We start from the raw sequence: 26,920 nt of genomic DNA on the forward strand, positions 1-26,920 counted from the left end.
TTCGGGGATTTTTATTGGATGATACAAAGACGTATAAAACACTGTCTTAAGATGCTTCGTGGCTCTAGTTCATAGCAGGGGACGCTGCTGCTACATCTCAGCAAGTGTCTCATCACAAATCTCCTAACTGAAAAATACCCAGATGCCATTGGCCTTACTTCAGGCATGTCTGCTACTTTAACTTTTTTGAGCGCATCTTTAATTCCTGCTAATGTCTCTTCAGAAACTGACCCGTCTGATAGTGTCAGTCTCCTGGTTCCTCATTGCACTTAGTGGTTCATCCCACGGGACACAGTAGTGATGCAGAATCCAGTGGGAGGAACCCCTGAGCCCAGCGAGGAACTAGCAATCTGCCACCCCATTTTCTGAGGAGACATCAATCAGAGATTTATCATCATTAAAGCAGCGTTCCGCAGGGTGGGCAGTGTTAAGTATGTATTATTTTCTTTGTAGATTCACTTTAAGAGATAACTGCGCTTTTAGTGAAGTTATCATATAAATAACCCCCTTATCCCCCTAGTACATGGGTGGGCCCTCCAGCTGTTGTTGAACTACAAGTTCCATGAGGCATTGAAAGACTGACCATTACAGGCATGACTCCCAGAGGCAGAGGAATTTTGGGATTTGGAGTTAAAACACAGCTGGAGGGCCGGAGTTGCACACCCCTGCCTTAGCATCACCACAAATTCTACACTTACTGGTCCCCACTCCTCGTAGATCTCCACTGTGCATCCAGCTGAAAGCTGCCTAGGCTTCTCACAGAAAGTCTCCTGTCTAGAATGTTCATGTGCAGTACATTCCACATTCATTTGTATGGAAAGGATGTCAACTGCTGGGACTAATATACCATTCCTGACACAATTTGTCTTTGGTGGAGTGCTCCTTTAAATAAATTCTGATTTGTGCGCTTATGTTAACTGTCTATTTCCTGATTGTCTAGGTAACACTCTTGCTCTTCATTTCCTCTTATTTTACAAATGGCAAAACCACCAGTCCCATGGTAATTTTATTATGTCATGCTTAATTTGGGGGATTATGCATTTTCCAGGTCATTCTCCTTCATGTAGATGTAGTGAAGGGTTCCTCCCTTCTGGCTTCTGTAAATCCCATTACTTTCCCTTGGCTACAATTTCTGTTCTACCTTAAGTCAATAATCTCTGTGTGCTGGACTTATCATTTACTTTGAACTAAGACAACCAGGCCAACCTGAAATATTTGCAACAAATGAACTAGTTACTGGGATATCGAAGTTAGTGTTCCTGGTGTTCTGGCAGCAGCTGGAGGCTTCCAAAACTTAATTGGTGGCTGATTTTGAACTTAACTGTGCTTTGTTTCAAGGTACAGAAGAAGATGTCTGGGTGCTGCGGCTGTTTGCAGCAGTTCTCTCTGTGGGAACAAATGCTAAAGGCGTATAAATATATGAGCGAGATTTTATCGGTGACTCACACTTACAAGGATCCTGCTGACGGCAACAGGAAGCTCAGCAAAATGGATATCAGTCATCTTGAGGAACAATACTTCGGCATGAAGCAAAAGCAAAAGTTACAGACTCACATAATTGTGTTTAAAGCAGGTACGTGGCTTGATAAGCTTTCACTTTGAAGTTCACAGAAGTATATTATTATATACTATGTATATTTTGTTGATGATTTTAGGTTTTGAAGCAAGACAAAACATAAGCAGTTGTTAATGTTTTACACACCTGCCGAGCTACTGGTATCTGTGTACTTCTGTACGTTCTGCAAGTGCCAGTCATTCAAGATAATCTAGATTTTAGGGAATGCAAAAAACGAAACAGTTTTATAATTATTCTTCATCCAAGAGCTCCATATGGATCACATCTATTGCCGTCTTATCCGGCTGTGAAATTCATAAAGAGTCTTGTAGATTCTTATTAGAAATTTGTCTCGCAATAGTGCAACAAATGTCAAGACCTGCGACAGATTCATGTACGCGTCAGTAAGGTGTATATGAATCTTGTTTGCCTGATGAAGGAGATCCTGTGAGACCCCGAAACAGTGTATTTAGTGTTTTTGAATATGCAACAAGTACATGAATAAACAGACGTACCGGATTTACCTTGGTGTCTATCTTTTTACTAGTAAGGTGTATATGAATCTGTCACACAATTTACTTCAACATGGAACAGGTCTTATTTACCTCCACTTACTACTTACCTTTTCACTGATATTGCCTATGTCTATGCCTATGTATCTGTATAAATTATCTTCTAACTACTTGAATTTGTCGCATGTGCCGGTACTAACAATTAAAATGTGGCGCAGTATACATTAATTTTGCGCAAGGCTACTGACTACAGTCACGGCGCCAGAAATGTGTTGCAATTGCCTGGAATGTTGAATTGCCTCATATATGGGGTATTTAGAAAACATGCAATGTCTGTCCCAAATACAAAATAAATGTTCTGGTAATGATCTCACATCACAAATCTCAATGCAATTATTTATTGTAAATACCTTCAGAAAAAAAAAACATCCACTGTAGAAAAAAATATCGGACAGGAAATTTTCATTCTGCTGGTTAACATTCTTCTGCAGGTTAATGCAGTCGCGGGTATGTAACTCTATTATCGGGATCCTCTGCATGAGGCTGCATTGTCTTAAGGTGGCCACACACTAGTACATTTTCGGTCGGAAATTTTCTTTTCCACCACAAACCCTCATTTGATTATACTTCAAATATCCCATCAAGCATAGTCAAATGTCGATTCCAGAAATCGTTCATTAACCATACTGACCAACCAGTTTTTGACGACCGACCTAAATAATTTTCCTTTGCACCTGTGCTGTGTTCTTGCCACGATTTTTGACGAATGAAAACCCCACTGATTTATTGATTTTTGTTCGGTCAGAGAAAAATTTTCCAACCTCACCAATCGAAAAAATTTCGATCACAATATCAAAAACGAAAATCGTTGATATACCATCAACTGTTCGATTAGTGTTTGGCAGACCATTCGTGTACGATTTCCAACCGAAGATCTACTGGTGTATGGCCACTTTTATGCTCAGGGTAGTACTTTTTGAACGGTCTCTTCATAAGTTCTTTCCTCTTGTTCTTCTCTGTAACTTATGTCTATGTATTGATTTGTATACCTGTACCCTGGATTGGCTTCATTATTTTTAAAAAAGATTTACAGTTATTAACAAATATCTGACAGAGAGGGCTAAATATACAGCTCTTATATTTAACAAACATCATTATATTCCCAAGAATATATGGAGCATATCACATATCTAATTCTGCATATATCTCTGTCCACCTATGCAAGCTTGGATAGAATTATTATAAATATATACAATAAGGTGACAGTGACGGTGCACTGCAATGCAATGCGTTGCCATAACACATTGCAGTGCCTGGGCTGTGTTTTTAACTTTTATGTAAATTATTTGCACTGCAGCATATTGTGATGTGTTGCAGGGGGTTGTAACGCACTGCGATAAAATGATGCCTGCATTAGCACACAGGTTCTATACACAGCAAGGCGTTGGGAATCTATTGGGCAACGCAGTCCAACGGGCTGGGACCAGCCCCAAATAGAAGACACTTTTGCCACAGACAAGGTAAATGTTCCGCGTTAGAAATTATTAGAGGTTTTGCTCCATAGGTGGGCCTATCTGCAGCCTCCGACATTTGAAAATGTTGCCGGGTGGAAAATTGTCAACCGAACAGTGACTTCATCCAACCAGCTGTAGTCACTGTTCAGGTATTCTCACAGTGGTACACCCACCAATGTCGGAATACAATAGCCTGCAAGGTGGGGGCAGTCCCATATCCACGCTTAGCGCTTTCTGTGGATGGGGGAATCGGTTACATTTTTTTTCATTCAGCCCACAGCTAAATTAAATCTACTAGTGTATGGCCAGCTTTATGAGGACATATAACAGAAGTTTTATCCTGTCTCACTCTATTCAAAAGTAAAAAATACAAAGTTTTGAGTGGAGCTGCACTCCAAGAATGAAGTCTCTATGTTATGGAACAAGATAATTGTTAAGGGCTTAATTTAGTGTTATGGGTTTAGGGTTAATATTTGGGATTAGTTTAAGGGTTCAGGTGGCACGGGGGTAAAATGTTAGGCTCAGTCCAAGGGTTAGGCTAAAAGACTAAGGTGAAGAAGCACATTAGGGGGTCACTTTTTTGTGCCTACACCCCCACACTTTAAAAAGCAACATTGTGTGTGTTTAATATATATAATATTCAAAAGAAGAATAACAAATGACTTTATATATACTTGATACACTGCTCCTCCATTTCCACTTTAACATCTGATTACCATGTTTTATAAAGACAGCTCCTGATCATTTAAGGTTAGGTACAGTGTTCACAACCCAATGGGGCAGACACAGATTAGGCTGGGGCACCTCAACAGGTTTTAACAATAGTTGTCGACGCATGAGAATTAAAAGTGCTGCCGATGCCCTGGAGTTTTTTGTGTCTGCGTTGTATGTTTTTACTTGTATTTTCCCAGCTGGCTGGCATAATCATTTCTTCAGTCTGACAAAGCACCCAAGTTCTGAAAGATTTATACACACTGCCAAAGTCACCCACTCTAATATTTTTCGTTGGATTCCAGCAGAACAGTTTTTCACTCCTGTCCATATGCCACAAAGTAATGGGCAATAGTACAAAAGTACAGCTGAAAACAATGGGAGGATCCTGTCAGACTGGTGTGAGAAGGTTGTGTATTTTAATGAATTTCAGAGTTTTTACTTCCAGCTGTTTAAAGCTCCAAGCTTTTACTTTAACTATGTAAGCCAACTCCAGTTTTTCATTTTTGAAATGTCCAATTGCTGCATTTATTTTTTATCCTGAGTTGGAAGAAGATCAAGATGTTTGGTTGATATGGGCGACATTCCCACCTTACTTTACATTTTTTACTTCCATAATTTACTAAAAACTGAAAACTCCCCTAATTACTATGACTTTGATAGTAAATGCATTAAAGCTCATTACTTTTGCTTTACAAGCAGGGCTGTCCTTATAATAAGGCAGCCTGAGGCACTTGCCTCATCTCAATGGGGGGTGGCTGGGTGTTGGGGGGCCAGCCACTGCGCCCTAAGTTGGTAAGACCTCTTAGCAACCTGTGACACTCTGTCTGGCATCCCGGTCAGCTCACTGACATCACTGGTTGCCTAGAGCAGAGTGTGATGCTCTGGTTTGCATCCTGCCCAGCTCCTGGCAACCAGTGATGTCAGTGAGATGGACGTGTTGCCAGACATAGCTACTGACAGCACGGCTCGGCATCCGCCACAGGTCTGGTCTGGTGCCGAGCTGAGTGGCTTCCCCTCTGCTCTGAAAACAAAGAGGGTTCCTTGTTCAGCACAGTGGCCATTCTAGAGAACACCTAGTATTTTTATAATTGAATACAAGACATTCTCTGATTGGACAAGGGCCAGATCATGATGTCACTGCCCCTTATCCAATCAGAGAATGCCTAGTATTTATTTGTTGAAAGTAGTAGCTCTAAAGTGCTTTAGGCCCGGCCCGGAATCGCGCACAACCGAAAAACTGCACTTGTGGTGCTATTTATTTCTAATGGCACCCCAATCGTGGCCATCAATCTGCAGTTTTGGGCCGCAATTTGTGGCCGGTCCCTTGTCACACAAAAAGTGCATGAGCTTTTTTGCCACAGTTGCTGCACGGATATGACCCATTTGAAGTCAATGGGGCTGCACAGCAACCGCGACATTTGAACACGCTGTTCCAGAACGCAGGGTCCCGGGCCACCCATATGTGCACCGGGCCTTACAGGATTTCCAGCAGCCCACAGGGTGTATTATATGCATATAATATAATATAATGCATATATACATTGGGCCAAGCTGAACCAATGTAAATATGCAGATTACTTTATACCTGGAGTTCAGCTTTATAGGAAGCCTGTTTTTAGAGAAACATGAAGGCTGCAATTGATGAGCTTTCATTATTATTATTATTATTATTCAGGATTTATATAGCACCAACAGTTTGCTCAGCACTTTACAAAATAGAGAGACACACGACAGGTACAAAACAATTTCAATACCGGAGGATTAGTAGGGCCCTGCTCATGAAAGCTTACAATGTAGTAGTATGAAAATGACAGTTGCCTACATAGCAGTCATGCCGGTCCTTCTGCTTCAATACTTTGAATCACTGATGTGAAAGAAGTATTGTATAAGAACTTTAAACATTTCTTTGACCTTCTTGTTCTATATAGTTTTATTGTTCGGATTCAATATACTCCTCTTGACGGAACTGCTGAGTGGGCTTGGATTGTCCTGCTGCACATGCATGGGAGGGGAATTAACTGAGAGAGCAGTGTTAGGGCATGGATGACAGAAAGAATATCCCAGAGCTCAGGGGTTAAATGAGGAATACAGTATAACCTGGTAATTCTCCTTGCAGTCTACATGCAGCTCTTAGCAGAGAGGTTTAAGAGCTCCTCCTATCCAGGATCAGGACACGTTAAGAAGTTAGAACAACATTCTGACATTAAAAGCTTTCAGTTAATTCAACTTTTCATTGAGCAAGAAGAAAGAAAAAAATCTGAGTTACGTAATCTTGAACTTTCTAGCTAACGTAGCCAAATCTCAATAAACATTACCCCCTTTGTCTGTTAATTCCTTAAAGTGACACTAAACTCAGGATTAAAATCTAAAAATGATATCTAAATACCTTAACTATTAAGAAAAATGTATCTTATCTGTGTCATCACTCAGCTGTAGATCAAATCATCTCTGAATTCATGCTGAAACTGTCCTTCCTTCTGGAGGGTGGCTACTTTTGTTCCCCATGGTACCTGTCTGTGTTGTAAAGTAGCCACTGCTTCAAGCTCACTCCTGTGATGGACTACAATCTCACGTTTAGATTACTCATTTGTAGTGAGATTGTAGTACATCACAGGAGTGAGCTTGGGGTGATGGCTACTTTACAACCCACACAGAGACCATGGGGAACAAAAGCACCAGTTCAGAGATGATTTAGGCCTTGTTCACACCAAATGCAGAGCAGATCTGCATGAGTTTCTGCACACGCAGTGCAGTGGGTTGTGCCGCGTTTTTGTCACGTTTTGGTGCGTTCCGGGCCGTTTTGGGGTAAAAAAAATATTTAAAAATGTTTTGTTTTTTTAGTTTAAAATAGGCTTTCAGCCTGCTGCAGTTTTTTTACCTGCTCTGGAACGGAACGCTGCGATGTGAACTGGAGCTAAAAATACCATTGGAATACATTGGACGCAGTTTTGCTCCGGTCTGTAACTGCTCTGCTCCTGGAACACGTTTGGTGTGAACAAGGCCATAAGGATCTACAGCTGAGTGATGTGCAAATGCACACAATTTTTGTAAATAGTTCGGGTACTTGAAAGTATTTTTAAGATTGAACTCCTGAGTGTATTATCTCTTTAATGACTGCCCCACATATATATATGCAACGTCAAGATGTCATAGCGCATCCCCACCACAGAGACCGAACTGTCACTGACAGCTGGTGGGACCCGCTGGTGGGAACCGGGGGGACCAGTTCATGATCACTGTGATAGCCTGTGATTGGCCGTGATCACAGTGATCAGTAGCTGTAGAATCCTCCCCATTTGTTTCTCCTCTGTGAGGAAAAAGAGATACATTGTATCTTTTTCTTCTCACTAGAAGAGAAGAATGGAAACAAACAATAAAAACACAAAAGGAACACATTTAGGACCCTGTTGACACCTTGGAGTACGGAGAACACACGTGTGCGCTTTTTCTCACACTTGCCGCGCGTTGCCCATTGATTTAAAAAAACTGACTATTTCACCAATCAGATAAAACCATGACATGGATTCCACTTTCGCTTACAGTGCAGGAGTGAGTCATCACTATTTCAGATTGGTGATTTAGCAGTTTATACCCAGACATGTGGAATACCGGAAGCGGCCACGGAGCGTTTCAAGACTTGGGCCGCTGGACAGGTAAGGATAGTGCCTATATCACAGATATCTCCTTTTTATCAAGTTTTTACTCAGTTCAATCAATCATTCTTTCTAAAGAACTGTCAGAGTAGAGCTGTGTGCCAGTTTGTTTTGGCTCAGAATTAAATGCATTTGTTAATCCATCTCACACATTTGTGTTTAAGGATAATTTTAAGTCTAATCTCAGTCACAACATCCGTGTATTCAAATATATCCTAATCTCTCAGGTGTGGCTCGTGTTATCTTATACAACAAATGAAGTCAGAAATATAAACTGTGTGCCTAGTATGAGGCCAGTTTTTTGCCAGCTGACAATGAATAACTATAAAAACAGTTCATCTACAGATGTATTCATTTTAAATCATTTGATTACATAGTATTGTGAATACAAATACTTTTACATTGCATTAGTATAGCACAAATGGTAAAGGTTTTATTTATCTACAGAAATGTTTGTAGATGTATGCTTAGCCCTTGCCTCCAGCAAAATTGGACTGGTGCTATCTGTGAGGAAAATGCGGTCTCTCTGCAGAGGTTTGGCACACCCCCATTGTGTCACAGCTAGAGCTCTAGAATTAGTAGTGCTCATGCTATCTGTTGAATGGAGAGCCCTAGATACTCAGTTGGGGGGCATGCTGGACCACTGCAAAGAGACTGCTGTCTCCTTCCAGATAACAGCAGTCTTCTACGATTAAGCTCTTGTTGGGGAAAATGCATCAGGGATGGAGGATGCCAGGTCGGGTGATCATCGGACTTTTCCACGTGGAATAAAGACGGTTTGAACTGAACATTGTGTGCAGCCTTTGCTCCATATCGTTTGCTGGACTTTGTGTCTATAGCTGTCTATGGCTGTGCTTTTTCTGGCAATACATAAATACTTCTGAAACCCAGGAAAAGAAAAGGAAAGGCAAGTCAAACGGTGCACTGAGAACAAAGGATGGTTTAAAATGCTAATCATATTGGAATACTTACACAAAAATACACACAAGTGTGTGTGCTCATTCACATAAAATCAAAACTATAACAATGAAGTAGCACAACGTTCTTTAAGTCCCACTAGTAGGAACGCATTTGCCATACATCGCCCATTGATTTCAATGGGTTCCTGCACACGCAACAAACACGGGAAAGTAGATCATATAGAAAATTCTGCTACAGACGTCCTGTGTCTTTTTCCCACGCGTTTGTGCACATATTACCACATGCAAGCGCGGGGAGAACTGCGCATTTGACCGACCATGTTTGGGGTGCCAATAACTAGTAATGGAACCGCAAGCATGTTGCACGTTTTTGATGCGTTCCGAGTTTAGCGCCCCACAGAGGGCTAATAGTCTTTCCTCAAAGGTGAATGTATTTTTTTTTTATGTGTCCTTGTTGACTAGTTTCTGTAACATCAGAATATCTTCTTCTGGCGCTGGGTCTCCAGTTTAACAACCGTTACACTATAGGGTGGTGCTCATATGTGCCAACAAATATCATTTTTAATTAAAGTAGAGCTATTGGGAGAGTAAAATATACTCTTCCCAGTAGTTCGAGCCGGCGTGTGACATTGCAGCTGTCACAAGCCGGCTCTATAACTCGAGAGCTGAGCAATCACAAACCACTGATCGCTCAACTCACAGCTGCTCCATGCAGAGAGTGGTGACTGCAGGGATCCCCCCCCCCTCTCTGTTCCTCCCAGTGCTCATTGGAGGGCTCTAGAGGCAGGGCCAGCTGTCAATCAGGCAGTGGGGTGGATCCCAACAATACGGCCAGGCCCTCTCTCGACTGCAGCTCGGCTGTGCTCTGTCAGCATATAGTGGGCAGTAGCTCACTATATGCTGAGTTTGGATCACAGGAGGCCATTACTAAATGTACTCTTGTGATCCAAAAGAGAACTAACACCACAAAAACGTTTTGGCTATACTTCTCTTTTAAATCCAGATGACCATTATGTTATATATGTGTGTTTGCATCTTAAAGCTGAACTCTATGTATAACTTATTATGCATAGTTACATTGGGCTGTCTTGGCCCAATGTAAGTATGCATATGTCATACCTGAGTGGCCCATGGGGATCCTGTAGGGTACTGTAGTAGTAGTTGGTGGTGGTGGTGGTGGTATAGTGGTGACAGTGATCTTCCAGGTGCAGAAGATTGCTGTCAGCACTATAGTAGCTCTGGATGCTACAGTGCTTTACATGATCCCTGTTGCCACTCAGGTATGACATATACATACATTGGGCCATGCTGGACCACATTACTTACATTGCACCCTGCTGGACCACATCACTTACATTGGGCCAAGCTATACATAATTACTGTGGACCACTAAGGTATGACATATGCATACTCACATTGGGCCAAGCTGGAGTTCAGCTTTAAACTATACACTGCAGTGTCAGCGGTCACCTTAACGTCTCTAGTAATACCTTTGCTATTTGACGCTTTTAAATTTGGTAAAAATTCCTCTAAAATATGCATTTTTGCAATGGTAGAGAAGCTACTGTTTTATAAAGTCCACTGTCTGATGCCATAAAAAATGGTGATAGATTAGAATAGGGGAAGCTGATATTCCATCATTGGAATGGAGCCGTTTAATCTCTGGATTAGACCTGCTTATCTAGAAGTGGCTGCACACAGATTCTAATGATTGTCATTTCCACATATACCAGGCTGTTAGAGTCTTGGGAACATTTGAAACAGTGTTTTTTATGAACACACAGAAATCATTTTTTTTCTCTGAATTTGCTTTTGAAGTCATCTTCTTAGTCTAGGCTTGTGCCTACTTAAGTTCTTTTTATCTTTTAAAGATGTGACATTTTTTTCTCTCAAGATAGAGGGGCTGTTGAAAGATTTGGTCAATAAGCAGTTTGCAAGTTGCCCCCACATTTTTTTTCCAAAGATTAACTCTGCAGACATTAATGGAGTCAGTATTGATTCATGAATGTAAGGGCTTTAGCTAGATAACTCCTTATCCTGTTTGATTTACCTGCTAGGAGAAAGTATTATGGATAAGTGCATGAAAAATGTCAGACCTTATTAACAACTAACATTTTGTAGGAATACGTTTTCTTTCTGTACAGAAAGATTATTTGTGATACCAAAGACACATTATGTGCAATTGTTAAATGTATGAAGTTAGCACAGTGACTGGATGGTAGGTAAGATAGAACTGTACCTGACAAAGGCAGGAGACCCTGTTGCCAGACCATTCACTTCCACAACAATCTTCCCATAAGGCTATATGTTAATTTCGCGTATTTTATGCACATTATTTATCTGTAAAACCCTTTTTGTGTAGACATCCAAAGGCATGTGACTGCTGATGGGCACCGCCATCTTGGATGTCATGTCCGCAAACTCAGAGCTGTCACTCGAGTAACAATCTATAGCATTTTCTTTGCTTCTTCCCCGGCAGCTAAATAAAAGTTATTGTAGGGAAGCGAGGGACAGAGGAGCTGGGCCAGAACAGACAGCAATTAGAAACTCCCATGAGAGCTAAGTGGCAGGAGGATTGGAGAACTCTGGCTGTGCTAGGGAATCGCTCTATCTGGGGTGGTCGAATTCTCTAGCAAGTTCAAATGTGCAAGTCAATAAAAAAAAAAATGTTCATGGAAAGAAAAAAGTAAGTAAGCATTCAAATTCTTGATTTTTCTGTACTTTTACCTGCACTTTTTTACAGGGTGTCTTTAAGAACATCAAACCCTTATTTCTGCACATAAGCCTAGATGAACAATTTTTATTCATATATTGGCACAGTTTCTTATTCGGAAAAATAACCAAGGCAAAGCACAGACATGCTTTAGACACCAGTGGATTTTGTTGGTATATTCAAATGTAGTTGAGTATACACATTCCAGAAGAACTCACATCAACCTTCACTCGCACCAGATCCGTTGCATTGTGTTGCAATCCATTTTTCAACGGATGCTAACACAAGGGTGCCAAAAAATGTATGGGTGTGAATGGAGCCAGTTCACACTGCTGCGACCCCGTTGCGTTCCATTTCAGTACGATGGAAAAAAAAGGAGAGCATGCCTTACTTTTTTCAGCGCAAAGTAATGTAACAGAACAAAACCAGATGTAATTGCAATGGAACGGAAGAAATACATAAACATAGATGTTTATCCACTCAGGACCTGTTAATGAAAATAAAGATTAGCAAAAAAGAGAAAAACATATTTTTTTTAAATGGAACGGAAGACAATGGAGAACCCTTCGTTTACTTGCAAATTCCTTCCGATTTTGGTTTGAACGGGCCATCAAGTTGTCTTAGACACACCAGTCCTTTTGCCATACAACACAGTTGCCAGACTGGGAATCCAGATCCTCCTTTCCAACCATATTAAAAGATTTCTGGGTTGCAAGCAACCAAAAGGTTATCTGCAACTCTGTTTCTGCTTCTGTAGACATTGGGACAGTGTCTTCATCCTTATTGCTTCCTCTGCTTCGGGTAGGCATCATGGCAAGAATGGTACTGCTGGCAGGGAAATGACATCCAATATATTCAACATTATTTGTTATTTATTAATATTAACAATTTGTTAGTTTGGAATCTTTGGAAAACATTGTAACAGACACCTATACTGTCACTGAATACCATGGATCCTCTCTGTCACTGAAGAGTAACAGCCAACAGAACAAAAAGAACCACAAACAGTACAGAATCACAAGGCAGGAACGAGCTCAGACAAACAGGAGTTCAGAGTTACCAACAGAAAAAACAGAATCCCAAGGAAGTCCAAGTTAATAAAGAAGAGAACTCTAAAGGCATGAATTTGCAAGACAGATAACAAGCCACACCTCTGATGAGGCACTGACTGAATGTTCTGAAGTGCATTTAAAAGGAGAAGTATTGGGAGAGAGTAAAATATACTCTTCCCAATATACTTATATCCAGCATGGAACACTTTAACTGCCACGCGCCAGCTCTATATATTGCTGAGAGCTGAGTGATCATGTAACATCTAATTCATCAGTTCCCTTTTTCCTCCCTGCAGAGAGCAGTGACTGTCAGGGATTCCCCCTTTCTGTTGCTCCAGCACTCATTGGAGGGCCAGACAGAATAGCCGATGGGCACAGCTGGCTCAAGAGAGGCAGAGCCAGCTGTCAATCAGGCAGCCGGGGTGGTTACCGACAATATTGTCGGGATTCTTATCAGTTTCAGAGTGGCTCTGGCCTGTCAGCATATAGTACTATATGCTGAGCTTGGATCACAGCAGTACATTAGTAGATGTACAAATGTGTAAAAAAAATAAATAATTGGCTTTACTTCTCTTTTAGGCACTCCTGGCTTTGGACAGGTGTTCAGCTCCAGCAGGACCAGACTGCAGTACTGAGTACCAACCAGAAGGTGGTGGAGGCTGCAGGCTAATTATTATATAAACATAGAAAAATATGGGGCTACCATTGCTAACCTCCATGAAAATGATAATTTTGCTGTCCCTAACTTCAGTACTTGGTTAACTGTAGACGCAGGGCAAGCATGCAGCAAATAAAATTAGAACTTAGAAAAGGGCACTGATTCAGTCACAGAAGGAGGAGCCGGCAATATTTCTCCGCACAGGTGCCCTTTAATTTGTCAGGGGAAGGGTGTGCTTAATTGTATTTCTAAACTTCCCTTTGAAAGATGTTGACCTGTGCAGCACAGACTAGTCCATTGTGCAGTGGGCATAAGGCCTCATTCACACGAGAAAAAGCCGGCACGTAAAGCAGCTCCTTGCTGCGTGCACGACCGTATTGGGCAGCTCCCGGGAAGGACACATGCTGCTGTGGTTAGTACGCAGCCCCTGTCCTTCTCTATGGGAGTACATGGTCGTACGCCACGCTACGCCCACCCGCCCTGCACGTCCGTGCAGGTGTCCGTACTCGTACGCTGACAGGATGGATCCTGTCTGCGTCCGGGCCGTACGGACCTGCACTTGGGGTGAGCGTAGGGTGGCGGCTGCGTACTAATCACACGCAGCACCTGTCCTTCCCGGGAGCTGCCCCGATACAGCCATGCATGCAGCACGGAGCTGTACGTGCCGCCTTTTTCTCGGGTGAATGAGGCCTTTATACTGTAGATATTGTAGAACAGCTGATATAGGTGGCATACAAGATACTGGATTCACTCCAAAATGCTGAATTTCCTGCCACATGTACAAGGTTACTTCATCTACATCTGTAGGTGCCAAGGAGCCTTGGTAAATACACTCCGTTAACCCTTGTAAACACTCATTATGTCCTTGCTTTGAAATGTCATTCTACTTTTTTATCATTGTTTTGTCAGTGTACACAATAGATTGTTCTTCTCATGTTCTGACATTTGCCTAGCTTATTGTGTAATTGTGTGTGAAACAAAACAACCTAGACCTAGAGTTTTATAATAATTCACTAAATATGATAGGTAAAGTGCCAGCTGTTTAGTACAATCATTCACTATGTTTTGCACAAAAGGTTACTGATACCAATGTTATTATAAGGATTATGCGCCTGATGAGATTGCTCTTTCTATTGTTTATGTCCTTACATTTTCTGGTGCAAATTTATCACAGGTTTTGTACATTGAATGTATCGTCTACCTTCGTATGACTTATAAGTTGAGCATACACCTTAAGATTTGAGAAAAATCACTCAATTCCCCCATCCGTGCTAAAGAGCCAGCTACCGTATTCTGACAGCCGGTTCCTAAGCTGTCAGATAACCTGAACAGTGACTGTAGCTGATTTGGTCAACAATTTCCACCCAGCTCCTTCCTCAAAAGTTGATTGAAATTTTCGATCCACCCACGGATTGTATTTTAGGCTATTCAGCAGGAAATGTATAAAGTTCAATTGTATATGGCCAGTTTTAGATGTTACAATGATATACTCTGAACAGCCATAACATTATGACCCCTGGGAGGTGAAGTGAATAACACAAATTATCTCGTTATGGTATCTAGAAATCGGTGGGAGATATTAGGCAGCAAGTGAACATTTTGTCGCAGAAGTTGATGCTTTGGGCAATGTTTTGCTGGGAAACTTGGGTGCTGCAATTCATGTGGATGTTATTTTAACACATACCACCCACCTAAACATTGTGACCAAGTAAAACCCTTCATGGAAATGGTATTCCCTGATAGCAGTGGCCTCTTTCAGCAGAATAATTGCACCCTGCCACACAGCAAAAAATTTTAAAGAACGGTAAGAGGAACACAACAATGAGTTTGAGGTCTTGACTTGCCCTCCAAATCTTTATCCAATCAAGCATCTGTGGGATGTGTTGGAAAAGCAAGTCCAATCCATTGAGGCCCCATCTCGCAACTTACAGGACTTAAAGGATCTGCTACTGACGGCTTGGTGCCAGATACCATAACATACCTTCAGAAGTCTAGTAGCATATATACCTCAATGAGTCAGGGCTGTTTTGGTGGCAAAATGAGGACCTACTCAGTATTAGGTGGGTGGTCATAATGTTATGGCTGATCGATGTATATGTGCTCAGCAAATTTACAGCTACAATCATAACCAGGTATGACTATTCTGCTAAAATCTATTGCTTGAGGGTCTGTTCACACCTAATCATCGCAATAATTGCACAATACCAGTGTTGTTTCCCTAGTGACAGTGTCTCATTAGACACCAAATTGGCCCTATAGAATATGGACACTAGAGTGAGACTCCTTTAGGGACAGGGACTATTATGAATGGCTCTGTCCTCTTTAAAGTACTATATAACATATTCTTACACAGTATATACGGTACATTTAATAGAGCGGTTAAAGGGTCTGTCAATCTAAACTGATATTTTTTTAACATTTTATTATTTTTCCCAGAAAGTTAAAGCTGAATTCATGCTCCCCCTAAATCCATCCATCTCCCTGCTTTGTGCCTCATGCTTTTTTTTGCTTTAACACTTCCCTTTCTTTAAGTCTTCAGGCTGGTTACATGACACTGCAGAGTCCTTTTCATCATCACCTCTTCTTCAGGCTGGGCTGTACTTACTTATGCAGAGAGGGGACCTAAGGTCATGACCTCTGTGCCACTTTCTGCACCAGTACAGTGTGAATGAAGGGTGCCATGATTACTCCGCCTCAAGGGGTGAGATCATGAACTTTTGCATTCACAGTACGGTCCTCAGTCTGCTGGGTTGAGTGACGATGGGCACCATTCAACCTAGAAGACTTAGAACATCGTGTGGTAAAGAAGAGGTACAGCTGGGAACAGTATTAAAGATACTTTTTTTTTTTAACCTGGGGGACCTTTTACAAATATAAAAATGTAGCCTCAATTGGCCTTTAAATCACTGAATGTTTCAATGCAGACTTTAAAGTACAAGAGGTTCCACCGTAAATGTGAGATAACCCCTTGTAAATGGGACCACCCAAACTCAAACATAAGTGAGAACAGGGACAGAAGGATCTCGCCTCTGGAAATACAACCAAATTACACAACGGCAGCTGGTGACTAGATTCCACATATAAATGAAATATCCATGTGGCTCGTCTGACCCATCAGCATGTAATAAGTAACCAGATTCCCATGCTGTAATTACTATAGTTCAGCATGACTTCACTGAACCTCACATAAATGAACCTCAGGCAATGTTGCCTTGAAATGTATGCAAAATTCTCTCCAAAACAACTTCTGGTCAAATGTATTTTCTGTTTTATAGACCTGCTGTTAAATGTCCCACCTACAAAGTAACCCCTGATACCAGTAAAAACATGGCAGGAGTTCCAATCCTTCCCCACTTTATCCAATACTAGAAAAAACATTTTCTGCCTTGAACTACTGTATATTTTAAGTTTCATCATCTGCTTTGAATTTAAAAATAATTTACTGCAATTTAAGAAGATCGGAGTTCTATAACAACATTTCTATATTTCTAGGTGAAAATGAACTGATTTCAAGGGATTCCACCCTCAACATAGTTCCTGTGACTAGGAGAGTTCAGAAAACGAAGCCATTTAAAGAACAGATCCCCGTGAAAGAGGTCGCCCTGGAACTGCTGGATAAGAACTATCTGAAGGACAAGCATGGCCCATGGCACGCTCACCTGAGCATTCACCGCATGGTGCAGATGGATTGTCATTGCAATTATGATGAAAGGACAGTTGAACACAAGAAAGGCATTGATAAAAGTATATTGTTTAACAGGTTGCTGAGCTCTGAACAGCAGCCAAGGAAAGACTCAGAAGACATTACAGGAGAAATAGAAACTTGTGGAATGAAAAAGGATGACAAGTCTTTCAATAGTCTATACAGGAAATCATCCCTCCAACACCCAATCCCTACATCCTGGGGTCACTATCAGTTTCCTTCTTCCAAACCTTCTTCCCCCACAGAGAAACTGTTCTTCTATCCCTTTCCTCAGAAGAAAAATCCACATATATCAGAAACAGCCAGAAAGCTTGGTTTATATGTAACACATTAAAGCAAATATTTGGAAATCCATCAAAAAGTAATGTGACCTTCATGTGAACATTTTCAATTAGCTTGCACTTTAACTTTCAAGTCTGAAATTAAACCGAACAATAAAACCTTTGTTATGACGTTTAACATTACCATATGTCACTAGGATATAGTTTGACTTAGGAAGCTAAAGGCTTACATTTGTTGCGCAGTTCCATTGAGTTATGGCAACTCAGAGTATCTCTTAGTTTTTAAAGATAGGAAAACCTTTCCAACAGAATACCGTTCCACACCACTTGTCATAAATGAAAACATTAAAGCAGGGGTAGGCAACCCTGGAGACGTGGAGATCTAACTGAACAACATGGAAGATATTAAAAGATCACCAGCCTGCAGTGCACTTTTTTACCTAGCAAAGATTTGAAGAGTTCAGGGGTCAGTAGCTCCGCAGAGTTGGGGGGTCAGTGGAAAGTAACGTACAGGTCAAAGGTTGGTATTAAGTCATGTAGAGTGCAGGGGTCAAGAGTAAGTATTGCAGAGTGCAGGGGTCAGGAGTAAGTAATGGCAAGTGCAGGGGTCAGGAGTAAGTAATGCAAAGTGCATGGGTCAGGAGTTAGTAATGCAAAGTGCACAGGTCAGGAGTAGGTAATGTAGAGTGCATGGGTCAGGAGTAAGTAATGCAGAGTGCATGGGTCAGGAGTTAGTAATGCAAAGTGCACAGGTCAGGAGTAGGTAATGTAGAGTGCATGGGTCAGGAGTAAGTAATGCAGAGTGCAGGGGCCAAGAGTAAGTCACACAGAGTCGGGAGTAAGTAACGCAGAATTGAGGGAGTCAGTCAATAGTAAGTAACAAAGTGCAGGGGTCAAAAGTAAGAAACATAAAGTGCACAGGTAAGTAACATGCAACACAGAATGCAGAGGTCAAGAGTAAGTAATACAAAGCACAGGGGTCAAGAGCAGGTCATGCAAAGATCAGTAGCATGTAACACACAGTGTAGAGGTCAGAAGTGCGTAATGCAGAGTTCAGAGGTCAGTAGTATGTAACATGGAGAGCAGGGGTCAGTAGTAAGTAATGTAGAGTTCAGGAGTAAGTATCACATAGTTCAGAGGTCAGTAGTAGATAATAGAGAGAACAGGGGTCAGTATCACAGCACAAATTTCCAGACTCACCAGACCTCAGATGCAGCAGCACCCGGCAAAGTGAGGGAAGAATTTTATATCAGTCTTGTGTTCCTGTTGCAGATTTTACCTCACTTCCTGTCTGGTGAAACAGTTGTCAGCAACACAGAAAGTAAGAGTAAATCTCTGAAATGGAGCTCCAGAAAGCAGGAAGTTCAAAGCCTTTCCAACTCTATTCAAAACAATTTTGAATGGACATACACTTTAAGGGAAAACTCATTCTACAAAGAACTCCAGCCAAAACTTTTTCTAAATTTTGAGTAGGAAAAAGTTTGGAACCTCTTTTAGGTTTTAATGTCTATCTAGGTCCCACTGGGGAGTGTTCACCACATTTCCTGTGCTTGAGACTGAACCAGAAGAGAAAAGAACTCACTTCACAGTGAGAGAAAACCTCACTTTTTGACAGTTATCACTGAAACAGGTGCTGCAACTGAAAAAGCTATACCAACAGTCTTTCTATAATAGGAAAAATAAGTAACAGAAGGGCCAAAATACCTACCTACCCTGAAGAAAATGCTACTCCAGGATCAATTCAGTGCTGCCCACATGTCTGACATCCTAGATCAAGATCTCTGATGGGGAGGATATTCACTTTTACTTAAAATCATAGAATCAATAGCCTAGGCTTTCAGCCGCGTGGACAGCACTGAAGGGAGCCCGAGTCAGCATTTTCTGCAGGAAAAGTATTTTTCTGTTACATTCCTAAATTTCTAAAATAAGTGTTTAAAAAAAACATTATTCTACAGATCCATACATAAGGCTACCTTCACACTGGCCGTGCCCATGAATTGCTATTAATGGTACCACAAGCGCAGCAAGAAAGGTGCATATTTTTTCATGTGTGAAAACATGCGACAAACTGAAAAATGCATGGTCCAAAAATTCACAAAGCTCGCAGCTCAAACAGCTGCATTAGAGAAATTGCTGCGTTTGTCGCATGTAAAAGAGCCCATTGAGATGAATGGGCCGCCCTATGTGAACACGTGACAAAAACGCACAAACCAATAAGCTCAGTCACATGATAAGCTACAGTGAATGGGGCCTTGGATCTAAAAAAAAAGGTTTGGCAGTAGAAGAAAAAGAGAGGTATTTAGGAGTAATGTGCTCATTCCCCACGGTTTTCTGATCATGGAGCACAAGGCTGCTTCAGCAAATGGTAAAGGAAATTAAAGGGGAAGGGTCCAGTCACCACAGATCTCCAGCCAGCAAAGTTTTTTGTAGGGACAGGCAGATGTTACCTTTACTACATCTCATGTGTCCACAGAGCATTAGTGTGAAAGGTCCTGATTGTTGTAGAGCTAAATGCACCAATATATCCTGACAGTACACTAGGTGCACCTTAAATCAGATCTCCGGGATAAACAAATATGGTCTATATACAAGAGGCAGGTGTATTCTTTCTTGAATCTTGGTTTGCTTTCTGTATTTCTACCATATCTGTGCAGCAATCCAACATGAAACTGACTCTGTGCAGAAGCTTCCCATAATAAAGACCGGTTACTGCTGCTATCTCATTGTGCAGGGTGACTGGTCTTGTCTCCGCCCCTTTAGTGGGTGGACCTGCTGGGCCCCTCCCATAGCTCTGCTCTTTGTACAGGCTATGTGCAGCACAGTGATGATGTCATTGCTACTTTTCAAGGTGTTATCTGGGTTTGCAAAGGCATTTGTTGCATACAAAGTGGATTTATATCTTTTGTGGCTATTAAGGAGTATAGTTAAATTAAAGTTTCTGTGCCTGGTGTTCAGCTTTAAATTGAAACAGTTCTTCCTGTATTGTTCTTTGTAGCTGAATTCAGCTGATGTAAAACAAACACAATAAATAAACATGGTAACCTTTTACTTCTTGGTTTTTACTTCATGGTGGATAGTGATCTCTATCGAAAACAATCTGATTTTTTTTAAAGAATTCCAGTTTTAAAAAAAATTAACCCTTGCAGTGGGGCCAAAGTCTACAAGGGTTAAAATCTATGGGCAAAAATAAAGAAGATATGCTCACCCGATCCTTGGACCTGCGGCAGTGACCTCTTACCTCTATCCCCCTCCGCTTTGGGTGTGGTAAGTCCCTCAGCGTCTTCACGTCTAATAGACACGTACGTATTAGATGTGATGACGTCACGGGTCCTTAGACCACCGGAGCCCGGGGAAAAGCAGGCTGCAGGGACCAGTCCAGCAGCCAATAGGGACCTAGGATTGGGTGAGTACTGTATATTATTATACAGGATTGATATAGCGCCAACAGTTTGCGCAGCGCTTTACAATATAATATACAAAATACAGTATATCTTCATTATTTTCATCCATGGACCTAAATGAGCACTTAACCATTGCAATGCAAGGGAAGTCCCACTGCAAGGGTTAATTGAAAAGAATCCTGGATATCCTATTTAAAGCCTTCGTGACTGACGACGTACAGTGTACGTCACCAGCATCGGGGCTGTTTAAACAGCCTCCCGGCGGCTATTGCCGCCGGGACTCTGTTTAAACTTGTAAAGCCGACTGTCGGCTTTACAACAGAAGCGATTCTGGCGACTTACCTGTCGCCAGATCGCTTCTGTGTCCCGAAGAAGGGGCCGCCCCCCCCGCCGTGCTTCCCGGACTCTGTTGCCCCTCCTACGGGCCCGGGACCGGCGTCCTTAGTGTCCACGAGGAGCTGGGGAGGAGGTCGACCAACTTCCGTTCATCGATCCCCTCCCCGTTCTATGGGACCGGGAGCGATGCAGAGTGCATCACTTCCGGTCCCTGGGCTGTCAGTTCTGGGCTCCTGCAGCCCAGCTAGAAGCTATTGAAGTGCGATCTGCACTTCAATAGCTTATTTCTAGTGTAAAGGTGACACTAGGGGTCTTTTGGACCCCCAGCATCACCTTAAAGAGTACCTGTGACCACCATCTGCTATCACATGGGGGGACTTGTAAGCCCCCCTATGTGACAGCAGTCAAAGTAAAGTAAAAAAAACAAACAGTTTTTTAAATTACAATTAAATAAAATAAATCTAATAATAATAAAAAAAAATGTAAAGTCCCCCGCGAGCACGCGCGTCGCCGCGTAAACACGCGTCAGGTGCGTCTACGTATGAAAACGACGAACGCGCTACACATGATGGGTAGCGCCGCGTACGCCGGAGTGAGAGCACACACAAGGACCATGGGGAACAAATGTAGCCACCCTCCAGAAGGAAGGACAGTGTCAGCACCAATTCAGAAATGATTTGAGGATCTACAGCCGAGTGATACACAAATAAGCTACATTTATGTTAATAGTTAGGGTACTTTTATGTATTTTTAAGATTTAAAGGAGAACTATGGGGTCAGTGCTTTTCCCCATAGTCACGGGAGGACACAAACTAGCATCCTCCCGTGACCCAAAGCTCAGTAAATCGCGAGCTACAGCTCACTGTATAGTGAGACCGCCGCAGCCGGGACAGATCCCGACATTACTGTGGAGATCCACCCAGCTGAGTGACAGCTGGCTCTGCCTAACTAAAGGCAGAGCCAGCTGTACCCGCCCCCTCCCCGTCCGTTCCACCAGTCAGCACTGGAGGATCGGACAGGGGAGGGGGGAATCCCTGCAGGGAGCCTGGAGTGACAGTCACGGCTCTCTGCAGGGATAGATTGAGAAGTGAGTGAGCGACGGTACGTGTTTGCTCACTTCCCGATCTATTGAGCCGACGTGTAACAGTTTTATTGTCACATGTCGGCTCGAACTATGAGGCTGAGTGATTTTCACTCACCTCATAGTTCTCCTTTAACTCCTGAGTTTAGTTTCGCTTTAAGGCCTGGGTGACTCCTTGCCGCGCGACAATCGTGCACAAAAACGCACGTATTGCTGCGCGGCCACAGTCGCCCACAGCAGCCGATTGCGCTGGCGGTGCATTATTTTCTAATGGCACCCCGGATCGCGTGGGATTCCGCCCGTGCAATTGAACACGATAAAAAGCCGCACATCATGTGTCCCAAAAAAAGGTACTTTTACTTTTTTTTTTAGGGATTGCCACGCCGATGTAACCCCATTGAAATCAATGGGGCCACGCACAAGCACACGATCGCACGGTCCCGGGATGCGCGTCCCGGGTGTTGTGCAGGCCTGAACCAAGCCTAATGGTCTGCATAACTGGGGGCATGTCTATTGTCTAAACAGATTGCTGGAAGGTGTCCCTCTTTCTCATCTTGGAAAATTGGGTGGTATGATTGCATTGTGCAATAGCTTGTACTATCTGTGCTTATCAGTTTCCGGAGGAGATGGCAGTCTAGGATTCCCTGGAGCTTCCGGAGGGAGAACGGTGTCGCCTAAGAACCAGAGGGGGAGGGCAGTCTACTATTTGCTGGGGGCTCTGGTGGAGAACGGTGCTGTCCTTGGATCCGTGGATGGCAGGATAGTATCTGTTAAGCTTCCCATACACCTTGCGATCATCGGAGGAAACTTTTCGTCCGATGATCGAACCGTCGTACGATTTTCGTACGGCGGCCCCATCCTGCCCCGATTATCGCAAGGTTGGATCAGCAGGAATGAAAAAAAAGCACCTGGATGAATTGCGGTAATCGACTGCACGTATTTTCGTCTGCGCATGTGCCATGTAAATCGTACGAATTTTGACGTACGGAAACGTCACCAACCTAGCGAAAATCGTACGATCGACTAAAGTTTTCTAACCTGCTGGTTAGTCAAAAGTCGATCGATTGTACAGTATTTGCGGTTGTACACTGCCCATCAACCTTAACGCGATCACATACGAAAATCGGCCGATATTCGTAAGGTGCATGGGCACCTTTAGAATAATAGGTGGGTACTGGGGAGGTTCCCTTTTCCTCCTGGGTTAATTTCGGACTGGTTATGCTGGGCTTGTCCCCATTTGTAGGCAGAAGCCTCTCCGGTGCTAATACCTTCTGATGGGAATGGGGCTGCCCTTGTCTGGTCAGAAGCGCAGATGCCGTAGTGCTGTACTCCCTGGGAGTGGCATACCAGGGGTGCCGGAAAATCACTATGGGTTTGCAACCTAGGGTTACCACCTTTTCTTCCATTGAAACCCGAACACTCTAGTGAAGCACGGAAATGTTTGGGGTAGAATGAATCGCGGCTTCTTCATATGTAAATAGCGCCACCCATTCATATGTAAATATCCCAGTCAAGACTATTTTCAGTGGGGGGCCAGTAGCACCTATCCTAATTTTGGTGGCCCATGTCTGCCTCACATCTCGCGTCCGGGTTTCAGCTTCCACGAAACCCGGACACAACATTCAAAACCCGAACTGTCCGGGTGAATCCCGGACAGGTGGCAACCCTATTGCAACCCCACTGTGATTCACCATCACTAGGTCACAGCACCTTAAAGTTTTGTTTGGGTAGGCCTTTTGGCTAGTCCGGAGCAATTTTTTATCTTGGCTGAAAGGCCTGCCATGTCTCGCACTGGCACTTATTTATTGTAAGCACTTTTGTATATGCACGATTGAGCAATTTTGACCCCACAAATTGATGGAGGGTGCGTACCTTCGGGGCCCGTCCTGATGTTAGGGGGAAGTTCTGTGACCTCAATGGGTTTTGTTTACCTCCCCCGTTTGGGGGGTCTCTCTTCGGGAGAGCACCCCACCTAATATCACACTGAATTAGACATGTCAGTATATTATACCACATGGAAAGGCTTTTAGCCTGGCACCAGTTAAAACTTGAACATGAAGAAGACTGGCGGCAGCACTGACCGGTGTATCAGTACCCCAGCTACGGGTCACGGCCAGGACCATTTCCAAAAAAAACCCGTACATGTCGGGACCTGTTGTGCCACGTGACATGCACATTCATTTGCCCCGCCCCCAGCAACTGGAAACCACCTGATTTTATATACAGTACATGAGACCCATATCCACTGCGCAGTCCGTGCGGTGTTGACATCCCCCAATCAGCGCTCTTCTTTCATTGTTCAGCCGCATCACGTGAACATCAATCCTGCTCAGCTACTGGCTGAGAAGAGGCTGCTTGTCATTGCTGTGTTGTTGTGAATGGTGTGCACAGTGGTAATGTGAGTGCCCAGCGGAGTGTTACGGAGGGTCGGAGCAGACCGGACAAGGTGAGTAAAGTTCAGAATGAAACGAGTGTCGGATATGGCGTGACTGACCAAATTCAGTACGTCCTTCCATGTCTGCTGTGTGGCAGCTCCCCTCCACAGTCATGGAGCAGCTCCATCCTGTACATTCAACTACTTACCATGAATATTGCCATCCTGTGACATCCTATTCAGTGTAGTCACTTTGTAGTTTTGTGTATGAACATCCTGCCTACGATTATCCATCTCTGGAAACAACCCTGCTGAAATATCTTAGTATGCTCTGTGCTGAAATATGACACTGTCAGATCTGCAGGGTTCTGCCAGTCACCTCTGCTTGCCTATTCTCCTATTCAATAAGCACACCTGAGAGAGTTCAGCTGGCACTGTGCTTCCTGTCATGTATGTTGTGATTTCAGGGGCCCCAGTTACTGTACAAATATCATATGAACATACTTTGTTTTGTGTTTGCTTTGCGCTTTCATCTTTATCTGACCCACATATTTTTTTTTTATTAAAAAGATGGCGGAAAAGAAGTTCTTGATGTCCCAGCTGACCAACTACCTACGGGAAGATCACATTCTGCTTTGGAAGTCCCCTTATACCATTGAAAATCATGACGCTGGCCCGGAGATTAAAGTACGTTTTTGTGTTACAATTTGCTTTCATTTCTGAGATCTGCTTTCAGTTATAAATAGAAAATGAAAGCGGCCCGTGGCTACCAAAGGGCGAAGCTCATTCCGCTCTGGTTCCCTTCTACGGCAGCTACAATGCCAAGCTGATAAGATAAGAAGATGGTGTGAAAAGTAAAGAACAACTCCTGCAAAAAACATATTTTCTCTCCCGTTCATTGAAGGACACAGGGCAAAAGATCGTAGATCCTGAATGGTAGGGTATATCGCCACCTGCAGGAGTAGGACGCTAGGCACATAACAAAAGACAAGACAGCCTAGGGGCGGCCCCTGCTGGTGGCCCAACCCCTCACTTGCTGACAAGTCTCCAGTTTTTTGCCTAGCGTCAGGAGTAAGGAGCTAAAAAAAATGTATCTGGGAAATTTTTACTTTTCCTCCGTTTTTGTCGCTGATTCTTCTAGCAAGTGTCACCAGGGCGACATGCTGGATGTCTGTGGATCATTGGAGTCTCCCCTGGGTGACCATCGAGCGCATGCAGACCGCCACGGTGTGTCTGCTGCGACATGTGCTTCCTTACGGTTATGCCTGCGGGTTCGTCCCGGGGGGGGGGCATATGACAGGGGGTCCCGGCCTACCTGTCACAGCACTCCCCGCAAGCCGACGACGATGTGACTTCGGTTAGGGGTGCTCTGTCACTTTCCTACCTGCCCTGTGAGGATTCCCTGGATGTCTCCTGCTGGGTCCTGTCTGGGGTCTAGAAGTGACCTGGTGAGGATCGGCTGCTCGTCTGGACGGGGTTGGGTTCCCTGTGTGGGTGCTGTGGGGCGGTCCCGGGGCCTCCGGCCGCCGACATTCATTCGCCTTGTGGCGACTGGCCGAAGTCGTTGCGGCCACGACGATGGCGGCCATGTTCGTTCTGGCCGCATGGCCGTAACACCGGCCGCCTTTTCGCTGTCCTGGCGGGGCTGTGGCTCTGTGGAGCTTTTTTCCTCTGCCATGGATGGGTTTGTGACGCGCATTGAACGCACATTGACACATCGCCAGCCTAGGAAACGGGCTTTACCTGCGCCGTCCCTTGCCCTGTCAGGGGAGTCCGAGGTGGAAGGGGAACTTCCCTCGACGTCACCGCATCCTGATCCGGGTGATTCCTCGCAGCCGGATTCGGCCAGTGAGGATGAGGCAGCGTCTACGCTTCTGGTTCAGGAACACGAGATGGTCTCTGCGCTGGTCCGCACTGTCAGGGAGACCCTTAAAATTGAGGATACTGCTAGCTCTGCCGCGGTGCAGTTTGGGACCCATAAGAGCAGGCGTTCTGCCAAAGTGTTTCCTTGCATCCCTTTTTCGATTACTTTATTTATAAGGAGTGGAAGCAGCCTACCAAGTCCTTTTGCGATCCCTAAGCGTTGGAACTCCCGGTCTCTCGCTTGAACAAGGCCACGGTAATCCCAGTGGAGGATTCTCCGTCCTTTAAGGATCCCACGGATAGGAAAGCTGAGAAGCTTTTGCGGACTCTGTACTCCGCCTCGGGGGCGCTTATGCGCCTGGTTTTGGCTTCGGCCTTGGTCTCAGACTAAGTGGAGTGGGCTAAGATGTTGCACCAGGGTCTTGCGGAGGAGAATGTCTCTCCCGCTTACGTGGATTTGGCGGATCAGTTGGTGCAAGGCCTTAGGTATGTCTGCAATTCGGCCTTGGATGTGTCGCCTTTGGTGTCTCAGCTGTCGGCGGTGACGCTTCGCCGGTTGCTTTGGCTTAAGTGCTGGTCGGCTGATCAGG

General features: G+C 43.7%; 2 protein-coding genes across 2 annotated transcripts in view; both read left to right on the forward strand.

Moving 5' to 3' along the window:
• The first annotated feature begins 1,318 nt into the window (after positions 1-1,318).
• CUNH9orf152 (chromosome unknown C9orf152 homolog) lies at positions 1,319-17,473 on the forward strand. Its single transcript, XM_018571193.1, has 2 exons — positions 1,319-1,573; positions 16,784-17,473. Exons 1-2 carry the CDS (start codon positions 1,351-1,353, stop codon positions 17,326-17,328), a joined length of 768 nt encoding a protein of 255 aa, XP_018426695.1. The 5' UTR covers positions 1,319-1,350; the 3' UTR covers positions 17,329-17,473.
• A 7,564-nt stretch (positions 17,474-25,037) lies between these two features.
• NUB1 (negative regulator of ubiquitin like proteins 1) overlaps positions 25,038-26,920 on the forward strand; it is a 63,389-nt gene continuing 61,506 nt past the window's right edge. Inside the window, exon 1 of the mRNA XM_018571191.1 lies at positions 25,038-25,154. Within this exon, the coding sequence (XP_018426693.1) occupies positions 25,038-25,154 (117 nt within the window). The remainder of the gene's footprint in view (positions 25,155-26,920) is intronic.

This window comes from Nanorana parkeri, unplaced genomic scaffold (assembly GCF_000935625.1).
Source record: "Nanorana parkeri isolate BGI_ZX_2015 unplaced genomic scaffold, ASM93562v1 scaffold1699, whole genome shotgun sequence".
Classification (NCBI taxonomy): Eukaryota; Metazoa; Chordata; class Amphibia; order Anura; family Dicroglossidae; genus Nanorana; species Nanorana parkeri.